This window comes from Mus caroli, unplaced genomic scaffold (genome assembly GCF_978045245.1).
Source record: "Mus caroli unplaced genomic scaffold, Mus_caroli_1 scaffold_2, whole genome shotgun sequence".
In the NCBI taxonomy this organism is placed as follows: Eukaryota; Metazoa; Chordata; class Mammalia; order Rodentia; family Muridae; genus Mus; species Mus caroli.
Window position 1 is genome coordinate 35481042 of NW_028227257.1, and position 13117 is coordinate 35494158.

The window sequence follows — 13117 nt, forward strand, 5'->3', positions numbered from 1 at the left end:
ATGCTGGGGTTCCTCTGATTTGGATACAGTACCTTGTTCTAAGAAAGTTACCAGCAAAGTGGTATGGCAAATGAGGGGTAATGTAGCCTGAACCCCGTATCTTCTGAAACACTTAGCAACCCAGGAAGGCAGGGGGATTAGGTTTTGTCAACACTTTTACAAAGAGCAGGATACAGTGACAGAAGCATACTAAAGCAATGGGCTTTTGGGGGCCACTTCCTTCAGGCTTTCAGTATTTGAAATCCTTTATATATATATATATATATATATATATATATATATATATATATATAAAATGATGTTAAAGACATAAAACAGTAAATTTCATAGCATTTGAAAACATAAACGAAATTCTTCCTATGTCTATGGACAAATGAAAGTATTTTTCCTAAGAGATAGGCTCTGTTGGTTCCACTTCTGAGGGTGCTTGTGATCTGTCATAGTGGCCTGGCCTTAGCACTTTAGTAAGCCTGCAGAGTAGATTCTAGGTTTCACCCTAGCTGCTCTTCCTAGAAATATTCATTACAAAGCTAGCAAAGTTCCTGAGGTTTTGTGAGGTCTCTCATGAGCCTCCTTGCCCTTGATTGTATAGAACAGTGTCAACACAGTGTCCTTACCCAAGCCAGGCTTGGGAGCTGAGCACAGGTTACACATGTTACAGTTACACAGAGATGTTAGTACTGCTGCATGTGGAAGACTGTGGGCACCCAACACACACATACACACACACACACACACTCACTCTCACTCATACTCACTCACACACTCACACTCACACTCCCTCTCTCAGCACTCATCCATCCATGTGGTTCAGTAGAGAATGTGGCTGCTAAGCTGGGGAAGCGGGTGGCACTGGGGGATTATGCCTTGGATGTTGGGGCTGGGACTCTACAACACAGATGCACAAAGAAGATGAAGATGACCTCATTCTGTCATCCTGCAGCCTGAAAACAAACTCCTGCTGGAGGAAGTTGGCTCCTCAGGGAAAGGAAGACTGCCTGTGCTGGAACAGCTGCTGGATGAAGTGAGTGCCATGAGAACGGGCCTCTCTGCAGAGATCAGCCTGGTTTGTGCCTGCTGCCTGTTAACTAAACTCTGTATGCAAATGGGGTAAATGACTAGCGAAGAGCTTCCCACTCATCGTTACTCTGCCAGTGTTTATAGCAACGAATCATGTAGGCAAGCACATGTGAATCCAAGTACTGTCCATGAGGCTAGACAGAATCCCTGCTCTGTGGCCATTTACCTTCAGCCTGCTTTCCTGCCATGAAAAGGTGGCTCCTCCTGCTGTGGGGAGGAGTCTTAAACATCTGGGGGCCTCGTTCATCGTTCATCGTAGCTGTGTTCATGAGATCCCTCATTCTCCCTTCCTGTGACTTATACTCAGTGCCATCATCCCATTCTAGGACATGTGTTGTTCATGGTGGGATGGCAGTTGGGCAATGTTGAATTCAGGGTTTTATGGCAAGTTTGTCCTTTTCCATGACCCACAGGGAGCAGACCCTAACTGCTGTGATAGTCAAGGTCGACCTGCTGTTATTGTGGCTGTTGTGAATAAACACTATGAAGCCATTCCAGTCCTCGCTCAGAGAGGAGCAGACATCGACCAGCAGTGGGGACCGTAAGTGAACCATTGAAAGGACACTAGAGCACCCTGTTGTGACTAGATATGGCTCACAGGGTTCTGTTGCAGTAGAATCAGTCCAGACAAGTGCCCTGTTCAACAGGAACCACTTAGAACTGCTTTAATCTATTTCAGCCTTAGTGAGAGGCTGAGTAGGGAGTTCTCCAAAGCTAGTGTTTTAATTACTTTGTTATCCCTGTGGTTAAAAAGCCCTGATAGAAACAAGTTACGGGAGAAAGGGTGTAATTGGGCTTACAGTTCTGGGAGGATGTAGTCCAAGCTGGTAGCAGGCAGGGAAGGTATGATGGCAGGAGCAGGGGGCTCTCTGGTCATGTTGGATCCATACTCAATTGGGTTGCCTAACTTATTAGGCTTTATTAATGGCAATGCATTTGCTAACCTATTTTTACCTTTTGGGGTATTTTTATGTAGAAATGGCCAACCTAAAATCTGCGAATGTCGGCTAATCTGGCCTTGAATTTGCTGCTTCCTGGGTGCTGGGCTTGTAGGTGTGTGCCACCACATCCAACATGAACTTGTCTGAATCTAGCAAATCTTTAACTCTTGGGATAATGGACAAAGTTTTTGTCATGATCCAAACTGTTAAGAACTTTACCAAGTAAAGGGAGACTTCGTGAAAATACATCCATGAATTTAATGCAGAAAGAAGGCCTTGCATATCTGCCTGCACGTCACCATACCATGGTGAGGAGCTGGCATGTGGATTTACCACACCGTCTCTTGGCTCCTTAGATTTCCCCACCTGAGGATGAAGAAGTCCTATGTTAAGTCATTCACTGTCCAACCTCGGAACCACCTTGACTCACAACCCAGTCCCTATCTGTGATTCTTTGCTTCCAAATTTGGAGGATCCCCTGGAGTGTATATCATTTATGACATATGACAAGCTGTCACAGTAGAAATGTCAAAGGATGCTGCGGGTATCCAGCCCTCTTGCTTCCTGGATTCTTAAACAGACAAGTTCAAGGCCTGGTTTGGTGAGGCATTGTTGGGAATTCCTGGCTACCATGGAGACGGGAAAAAAAAGCTTCCTTAGCTCTGCTTCTCTTATCTGTTTCAGTTTCTCTTGCATCTTTATTCAAAACATATGCTTTATGACTGCTATTCATTTTGGTTTTCTTCTTCTTTCAAGTTAACTATATGCACTTATAAAATCTGTCACTATGTCTGTTGATTCACACCTGCAGTCTCAGCACCTAGGAGGCCGAAACAGGAGGACCATGAATTTGAGGCTAGACAGGTCTATAATAACAAGAGCCTGTCTCAAAACACAGGAACTATATGTTTTTCTCTGAGAGCATTTTTATATTTCCCATAAGATGCATAGATGAGAAGATAATGCTCACTTTCAGTTTTATTTTATAGCAGAATATTTGATATATATTATAAAGCTTTGTTGACTTTCTAAAGTTTCCTGAAGGTTTCAATTCACCATGCTAGCACCCCCTTCGTGTTCCACACCTTTGCCTCATTATCTTGATCATGAAATGATGCTATTTGTTTTGTTTTGTTTTGTTTTGTTTTGTTTTGTTTTGTTTTGTTTGCGAGGCGGGGGGCAGAGGGGGATAATAAGGTCTCACTGTATAGCCCTGGCTGGCCTTGAATTCACAAAGATTCACCTGCCTCTGCATCCTGAGTACTGCGATCCAAGGTGTGTACCTCTGTGCCCAGAGATGCTATTTGCTCTATAATATACTTTATATAGTCCAAACCAACTTTTCATAGCACTTAAGCATGATGCCTTATACCTGATACACAAGTCATTTTTTGAATGATTCTTCAGTGAAATGAGTTCTAGATTCACAAACAGTCCAACTAAGTCTAAGACTAAGCTTTACATAGCACAAGTTGCCATTTTAATGTGCTCTTCCTTAGTGTTTTATGTACTTCATCAGCACTCCACAGTGACACAGATGCAGGTGTGAGTTCATCTGACTAGTGAGACAGTACCACTGCCGCTCTGCTAAGCCCCAGGACTGAGACTGTGCCTGCCCATTTGACTACAAAGTGTAATAGTTCCACTCCCGCTGCATTATCAAGGTTGCCCTGAGCAGGGTTTAACTTACATGGCTGGAAGACCTTTTTTTTTTTTTTTTTTTTTTTTTTTCTGAGACAGGGTTTCTCTGTGTAGCCCTGGCTGTCCTGGAACTCACTCTGTAGACCAGTGTGGCCTCGAACTCAGAAATCCGCCTGCCTCTGCCTCCCAAGTGCTGGCATTAAAGGCGAGTGCCACCACTGCCTGGCAGGTGGAAGACTTTTAGGGAAGAAAGCCAGACTGGATGCCACTCTCAAATCAAACACAGATTTCTTCTTCATTTTTAATAGTTGCCAGTAAAGGACAGTAGACTTGCCCCCAAGAAGTAAAATGCTATTAAATAGAGCTCAAATACATTCATCTAAAAGGTTTAGACCTGAGCCGGGCATAGTCGAACATGCCTTTGATTCCAGCACTTGGGAGGCAGAAGCAGGTGGATCTCTGTGAGTTCAAGGCCAGCCTGGTCTACAGAGTGAGTTCCAGGACAGCCAGAATACATAGTGAATCCTATCTAGAAAAAAAAACAAAAAAGAGTTTAGACCTTTCAGCAGGCCTTTACCCTGCAGCTGGACTCAGTAGACCCAGGGAAGCATGACCTATTCCCTCCATCCTTCCAGTCTCAAGCATCAGCCGGAGACCTGGCTTTTCTGTAGCAGAGAGGCTTGGCAAGTTGTTCCTTAGGAAACCAGAATTAGGGCCAGTAAGATGATTCAGCAGGTACCTGTCACCAAACCTGAGGACCCATGCTGTTTTGTTTTGTTTTGTTTTGTTTTGTTTTGTTTTGTTTTGTTTTGTTTTGAGGACCCATGCTTAATCCCTTCCCATTGTACTGATAACACTAAAGATTTACCCAGAAATTTTTTTCCCACGAATAGGTTCAGAAATACAGCTCTTCACGAAGCAACTCTACTTGGCCTGGAAGGAAGGGAGAGCATCGCCACTTTACTGGGGTATGTTCAAAAAAACTGAGGGTGCCAGTGACATCTCGATTGACATTCAGCGGCATCAGAACTGCCCTACCTTCTGAATTGTTAGCCCTGTCAATGAAGGCCACTATCACACAGTGAATGTTACTGTCATTGAACATGGTTATAGGACTTTGATACAGTTGGAACAAATGACTAGGGCAGGCAATTGAATATTTGAAATCACACAGCCCCTTGAAAGGTCTCAAGGTTGTGTAAAAAGTATGGTTCCTATGTTCATATGTATATATTAATTAATGCTGGAAATTAATACACTGGAGTCATTCCTTAACCAGCTTTTCCTCCATATAACCACATAGAGATCTTTTAATATTTCAGAACCTTAGCCGGGTGTGGTGGCACACGCCTTTAATGCCAGCACTTGGGAGGCAGAGGCAGGCGGATTTCTGAGTTCGAGGCCAGCCTGGTCGACAGAGTGAGTTCCAGGACAGCCAGGACTGCACAGAGAAACCCTGTTTCAAAAAACAAAACAAACAAACAAAAAAAATTTTTTTCAGAACCTTAGTTAGGCCTTAGCTGGGCAGACTTTCAACCAGTTCATCTAACTTTACCTGACCACCTAACCCCATCCAGCCACGTGGCTAGCTATTCCTTCCAGGCCGATGATCATGTCTGTCTCTTCCCATGTTCCCTGGTGACATGAAAGGGCTTTTTTTTCCCTTCTTCGTCCTAGAGTTCCTTTCTCCCTCCCAGGAAGTCCCACCTTCCACGTTCTGCCCAGCTAATTAGCCAATCAGAGAACGTCTTAGGCAGGTGAGGAAAGACAGAGACACATTTTTACATAGTATACCCCAACAAGGTAGAGTCACTCTGAGAGTTGAAGCCGTAGTGTCTTTTTAGGGACTTTTATGGGGTACATTGGCTTCTAGGCAAGGAAGAGTCAAGTTCTGAGGGTCATACGTCTGAGTGACTGTGTCTCCACTTCCTTCGCAGATGCAATGCAAACGCCCAAAAGAAGAACACAAGAGGCCAGACAGCATATGACATCGCTCTGGAGATGGGAGATGACCTCACCTCTTCTCTCTTTGCCGCTAAGTTCACCCAAGGTCTGGAGGACCAACTTTCTCCACCTGGGAACCGCATCCTAGGTGACAGTTAGATCTGAGGGGTCAGGAGGCTGCAGAGACTGCCCAGCTACAGCTGGGCTTAGTTTGGAATGTGTATTTAAGTGTAAGAATTACGGTTGAAAAGAACTCATAAGACTGTGTGTGTGTGTGTGTGTGTGTGTGTGTGTGTGAGAGAGAGAGAGAGAGAGAGAGAGAGAGAGAAGGGAGAGTGTGTAAGGGAGGGAGAGGAGAGAGAGGAGTGTGCATGTGTGTGTGTGTTTGTGTGTGTGTGTGTGTGTGTGAGAGAGAGAGAGAGAGAGAGATTGAGCCTTGCAGATGCTAAGGCAAGCGTTGTACCACTGGGCTATATTCCCAGCTTTCTTTATTTTGAAATAAGATCTCATAAAGTTGCTCAAGCTGGCCTTGAACTCACCCTATAGCATAGACAGGCCTTGAACAACATGGGATCTTCCTGCCGCAGCCTCCTAAGTAGCTGAGATTACAGGTTGTGACAAACAAACACAGCTTTTTTTTTTTTTAAGGTGGTATAACTACCCAATACCACATATACCTTAGAGTATGATAAAATGAACGTTTTGTGTTTTATTTTCTGTTTTGTTGTTTTGTTTCCCCCCCCCCCGCCCTTTTTTTTTCTGAGACTATATAGACGTGGCTGGCCTAGAATTTGCTATGTAGACCAGGCTGGCCTTAAACTCACAGAGATCTGTCTCTGCCTCCCAAATGCTGGCATCAAGGCATGTGCCACCATGTCCAGATTTTTAAAAATATTTTACTGATAATTTTGAAATTTGGTTTTTGATTTTTGTTCTTCTTTATTGTTGTTTTGAGACAGGGTCTCATGTGTCTTGTCCTTAAACTTGTTATGTGGCCGAGGATGACCTTGAACTTGTGATCCTGCCGCCTCCACCTTCTAAGTTCTGGGATTACAGACTTGTACCACATTCGATTTTATGTGGTACAGGGGATTGAACCCAAGGCTTCATGCATGCTAACCAAATACTCTACCAACTGAATTACATTCCCAGCCTGGTTATTAATTTATCTTTCCATAGATAATAACACTTGTGGTTTAAAGCCAAAAAGTATAAAGTACTATATAATAAAGTTCTTCCCATCCAGGTTCTTAAACCACTGTTCATCCTTAGAAGCAGCCATGTGTGTGTAGAGGTGGTACAACATTATATAACCACATATGTATATGTACACAAGGAGGATAACATAAACGTACTAGCACGTAGATATCCTTCCCTATAATATAGCTTAAGTAAATAATTTGTAAGAATTTATAGCAGAACGGCTATGTCCTTTCCTTAGCAGAGAGCCGACAGTGTATCTGAAAAGTCTCTTCCCAGGATTCAGAACGGGATGAGCCTGTCTTGTGCTCCCTCAAACTGGACTCAGCCCATCTCTGGGCTCTTCCCCCTCTACCCAGCAGTATTCCCTGCCTGGTGGTGACCCCTCGCCCACAGCAGACAGATGACTGGAAACAATTCTACTTGGATAAGAGCGTTACAGACTGGCTCTTTCTTTCCTACAAAGGATCACAGAAATATGTTCCTAGGAATGGGTTTAATATGGATGTAACTTAGAATCTGCTAAATCTGCTGAAAGCAAGACCACACTTGCTCAGCATGACATTCTGTTTCTTAGTGGCGGTTCCTCTTCCCCCAACTCATGCCCTCACCCTTGCTGTGATGTTCAGGACATCCATCAGGAAAGAGAGCCACTGTCTATAAGAGGTGGGAGGTCTCTTCCTACAGATATGCGGACATCTGGTTAGTGCTATTAGATGCTTCTGTATCTGGTGTTTTGTTTTCTGCCATCTAGCAAAAAGTCTAGCTCTCAGGCCCCTCCTTTGGAGAACATTCCACATTGTATGAGAAACTCATCGTTTCTGGGCCTCCAGCAGCCCTCTCTCTCCCTTTTACTTACAGAATAGTACATGTGAGTCCACTTGGAGAGAGGGGTAACTGCCACCTTGCCTGCCTCTCTGTGTAATGGGTGACACAGTTGGTCACAATCAGTGGCCCAGTAGTAGTTATGATCCCACAGTCCTCAGAGCTACTTTTTCCAGAAGTCGCTCTACAAACCCTTGACCAATGTGAACCCCAAATACTCTGTCTGGTTATATGTTCTGTGTATTTCCCTTGAAAACCATGGAACTATTCCCACACAGATATACATACTGGCACACTTATAGAGTTGGCATAAAACAATCTTAGATACAGCACTGGGGAAGCATAGACAGAAAGTGTCGAGAGAAGACGGAGAAATCAGACCAGCTAAAGATATTGGAATATTATGGTAATGACATCAGTATGGTTCTTAGTACATACAAAAGAGGGTATGTAAGCCAAAAATGATAAGTGCAGTTGAATAGAGAGAGGCTCTGTGACCATGCTGGAGGAATTGATGGGATGGAGTGGTCATCTGATGGATGGACTTGCATGGCTCAAGGGAGGAGCAGCTGGTTAGCAGAACACTTCTCCAGACTGTAATGTCTAGGACATTAGTGGAATCAGAGGACTATTGAGTTCTTAACTGATTGGTGGTGACAGCCCAACTAAAGGGACATTCTTTAGAGCCTACCTATGTTCTACCTATGCTGTTGATGTTAGGTAAATTCATAATAAAGTCCACTAGCTTATGCTGAAGACAGTTGGACCTCATTCCCCTCATAACATACCTGAAGGCCTCAGTAAACTTCACAGGCTGATCCCTTTGTAATCTCCCAGAGTCCTCCATCTTTAGCAAAGTTGAATTTTTAAGGTTGAGACAAAAATTGTATTCATCTGTTACCATTTTGGCCCGGTCTGGATCTTTCTATCTTCATGTCTCAATATCTATTGTAGGAACCCAGGAGGAGCTGTAGGGTTTTTTTGGTTGGTGTTTTTGGCCGGATGCAGTCTATAGGTTTGAATTAAGTTCAGGTTACCCAAAGTGTTGAGCCAAAATATTATCTACAAAAATGGACCATCAAGTCTGAGAGTCTGAAAGCTGCCAAGACAATTCAGTTTTGAACACAGGCCTTCCACGTATTCTAGATTCATTGAATGCACATCTTTTTAAAGTGTAGGCAGCACTTAGGCCAGCTCATGTACCATGTACCATTAGGGCCCTGTGAGGAATGAGGCTGCACCTTCCTGCCTACCAGAGACATCCACGTGGCAGACAGCAAGGAGCTGGTGATCCCTTACATAGTCTCAAGGTTAACATGTTGAAACGGGATTTTTGGTTGTGTCTAATACTGTGAAATAACAATGTAAGTGGTCTGTTTCCCTTCGGTAAGCTTCTTCAGTGATGTGACCATGTGGGTTGTTTCTGTGTTACGTTCCTGACAGCCAAAGTCCTGAAGGTGCCTTTTCACGTTCAAGTGGTTTGATCACTGAGTTGAGTTATGAGAAGTAGGCGAGAATAGAGGAGTCCCAAGAGTAAACCTTTAAGAAATGTGGGCTGGTGAGATGTCTTTTAGTGGTTGAAGGTGTGTCTTTGTAGAGGCTTGTGGGATCTCCTCATTCTCTTTTGCTTCCTGGTGATGAAGTGAATGGTTTTGTTCTGGTATGATGTAGTGCCTTGCCACAGGCTCAAAGGCATGGAACCAAATGATCACGGACGGGAAACTTCTAAGCTGTGAGCCAACACAAACCTTTCTGTTGATTATGTCCAGTATTGTGTTATAGTGATGAAACGCTGACCAGTACTGTGTTATGCCTGCATGCTTACACATCCAACCTCCATGCCTGAGGCTGTAAGTCTTACGTTTAAGTATAGCTCTTGGCCCAAAGTGGGTTCTTAGGAAATACTTGTGAAAATTTACTTCATGGCTTTCTGATTGGTCAATATGCCAATAGCTTGGCAAAGTAGATATCTAAGATACTAAGTTTGGAAAACATTTATTTTCTGATATAAGGCTGTACTCAAAAGGATCAGGCATATGCTAGCAAATTTCTAAAATGAATCAGTATCTTGGTTGTATCAGCTTATGCGCTGTGAGAAGAGTAATGCTGGTGCAGGTTTTGCCTCCTAGCCATGTGTAGAGTTGAGATGGGCATTGAGATCTCAGCAGAGTGCTTAATCCTGTGTTTATCCTGTGCAGACAAGTGATTGTCTCATAAAACATTTCATCCGTATAGCACTGTAGGAATCTAAAACAGCAGAAAATTTAAAGTAAAAACTGCTGAACTACACATTCTTAGAGTATCCGTTCTCTCAAGGTTTCTGTGCATGTCAGATCTCAGCAGAGTGATTAACTGTTTATCTTGTGCAGACAAGTGATTGTTTCGTAAAACATTTCATGTGTGTTATAAGAATCTAAAACAGCAGAAAATTTAAATAAAGTAAAAAAAAAAACTGCTGAACTATACATTCTTAGAGTGTCCATTTTCTCAAGGTTTCTGTGCATGGACTATTTCAAATAACTAGTTAGTTTGTTAAATAGTATCTACTTCTGGGGCTGGAGAGATGGCTCAGCGGTCAAGAGCAGCTGACTGCTCTTCCAGAGATCCTGAGTTCAGCTCCCGGCAACTACATGGTGGCTCACAACCATCTGTAATGGGATCTGATGCCCTCTTCTGGTGTCTGAAGACAGCAACAGTGTACTCATATACATAAAAAATAAATAAATAAGGCCGGAGCGAGCTATTTCCTTATAAAATTATGGTTTTAAAAAGGTGTGTGTGGGGTGGGGGAGTTCCACACTCCTGTAGTGTTCACAGAGACTATACAAGGGTATCAGGTATCTTTTGATCTATATGTGTTTTAGTTTCTTTTCTGATTGCTGTGATAAAAATATCCCGACAAAGCCAACTTAGCTTATATATGGAAGAGTTTGAGGGAATAGGTCATGTCACATCCATAATCAGGAACAAAAGCCAGTGAATGCCTGCAAGCTAGTGTTTAACTCTATAGTCCAGGATCCCCTGCTTAAGGAATGGTGCCACCCAAAATGGTTTGGTAGTCCCACCTCAAATAAACACAATCTAGTCAATCCCCCACCAATGCATGCCCACAGTCCCACCTGATGGAGACAGTTCCTTATTGAGGAGACTTGCTGGGTGAGTCTGTGTTCTGTCAGGGTAAGAGATAAAACTATCATAGGATTCCAAGAAACGATCTTATCACTGCTTGTTAAAGGATTGCATCACCTGCTTCTTCTATGTACTTCTCTCCTTAAATTCCTTAAAACCAAGGAAATAAGCACTCGAGAGGCAGAGGCAGGCGGATTTCTGAGTTCGAGGCCTTGCCTGGTCTACAGAGTGAGTTCCAGGACAGCCAGGGCTACACAGAGAAACCCTGACTCAAAAAAAAAAAAAAAAAAAAAAGGGAAATAAAAACAATCTACTCTAAGGCTATATAGTGTTTGGAGTGTATAATAGTGTAGCCCTATTCCTGTAGTGTTAAACAAAATAAGATGTGATCCCAGCACATGAGGATTTGCCATGGCCTTGGAGAGAGAGAGTACATGCTAATCAACCTGTGTGTGCCTCTGTGCAGTGGACTGTGAGGCAATAAAGGGACTAAACGCATGAGCAGTGGTTCAATTTGGATTTTTAAAAATATTTATTTAATTTATGTATATGAGTACACACTATAGCTATACAGATAGTTGTGAGCCTTCGTGTGGTTGTTGGGAACTAAATTTAGGACCTCTGCTCACTCCAGTTGGCCCTGCTCACTCAGGCCCAAAGACTTATTTATTATTATAAATAAGTACACCGTAGCTGTCTTCAGACGCACCAGAAGAGGGTGTCAGATCTCACTACTGGTGATCGTGAGCCACCATGTGGTTGCTGGGATTTGAACTCAGGACCTTCAGAAGAGCAGTCAGTGCTCTTACCTGCTGAGCCATCTCGCCAGCCCTCAATTTGGATTTTTAACAACACTAGTTCTGGGACATTTTTGAAGATCTGTCACAGAATTATACCCAAAATAATTCATAGCCCAAGCCAATGTGAATGAATAACCATGTTTCTGGGCTAGTCTGGAACAAAGAAACTGCTTTAGTAATTAGGTAAAAATAAAGAAAGTCACAATCAGAATGAATATGGAACTTAAAAAGATGTATTTGCATGGTGTTTGAGGCAAAAATTATGGTATTTAACTCATGCTAATTGTCCTATCCCAAAATTATGCAATTTTGGATATAAACCTTCTTAAATCATTCTTGGAGAACAATATAGCATGCACTTTTGCCCACAATTTCATTTCTGGCAAGTTTAGGTGAAAGGTCATCTTTTTAAAATCATGTTGCCCCCCCCCCCAAAAATTATCTTGAACAAAACTTGTTAGAATTCTGTCACTTTCTGGAAGAAAGGCTAGCAAAGAGCTGATAGAGGGGAAAACACACACACACCTTGGTCTGAAAATCATGTTTAGGAGCCATTGTAGAGAAATTATGGCACAGATCTCACGTCTAATAGGAAGTTAGAAAATGTAACAAGTATTTTCTTGCCACATATATAGAACAGGATTTATTCCCCCACCCTACCTCGGTGCCTATCAGGTAAAGATAAAGATATTTGGATGAACTGTAGAGTTTTTAAGCTACACTGGAAGAAAATTCTGGCGTAATAATTACTTCTCAAGACTTTTCTATTTGAGCCAATTTGACTGAAAAATCATACTTCATTGCCATTTAGAAAAAAACTCCTGCAAGGAATATGTAATAACAACAACCAAAAAACCCTCCACTATTTCAGAGAACTTGTTAAGAAATTACATTTTCTGCATATCTCAGAAGATTTAGTGCCTATGAGCCTCCACACTTGAACAGATGTAAATGAAAATACCACATTTCCAGGAAATCTGGGAAGAAATATGGCTTTTTCCTCCCCCAAGTCCCTACTGTTTAAATAAATTTGTTTCTTGATTACATGGAGGGAAACTTTACAACATACTTGTGTCCCCCAAAACTTACACTTGAGTGGTTTGATATGAACCATTTATTTCTTGACAGTTTATAAAATAATATAGCATATAATTTATGAACCTAAAAAAAACCTAAGGAAATTTATAAATCACACACATATTTTTAAAAATCTGGCATAATTATTTTCTAAAGACTTGATGGATTGGGATTAAAAAGTCCTAATTTCAAGAATATTTTGGAAAGGAAATATAGTATGATATTATATCCAGATAATCCTAGTATGCAAATTTGGATGAAGAACTGCCATTCTGGGACCAAGGCAGTTACTCCTGAGGTCAAGTGCAATGGCTGCTATCACTGAGAACGGGGTTCAATTCTCAGCACCCAGTGTGGCTCACAACCAACCACCTATAACTCCAGTTCCAGTTATCTGGTGCCCTCTGGTGGCCTCAGAGGGCTCCAGGCATGCATGTGACATACAGGCATACACTTAGGCAAAACACATTCGAATACATG

The 13117-nt window shown here is 42.4% G+C and overlaps 1 protein-coding gene across 5 annotated transcripts in view; it reads left to right on the forward strand.

The window, feature by feature from the left end:
• Dzank1 (double zinc ribbon and ankyrin repeat domains 1) overlaps positions 1-10096 on the forward strand; it is a 57890-nt gene extending 47794 nt beyond the window's left edge. For 3 of the 5 annotated variants that reach the window (XM_029474516.2, XM_021155837.3, XM_021155838.3), the window contains 4 exons: positions 944-1024; positions 1494-1621; positions 4556-4630; positions 5600-10096. In XM_029474516.2, the coding sequence (XP_029330376.1) occupies positions 944-1024; positions 1494-1621; positions 4556-4630; positions 5600-5765 (450 nt within the window). In that variant the 3' untranslated portion in view covers positions 5766-10096. The remainder of the gene's footprint in view (positions 1-943; positions 1025-1493; positions 1622-4555; positions 4631-5599) is intronic. The other 2 variants (XM_029474517.2, XM_021155839.3) reach the window with 1 other exon arrangement.
• The last annotated feature ends 3021 nt before the right edge of the window (positions 10097-13117 follow it).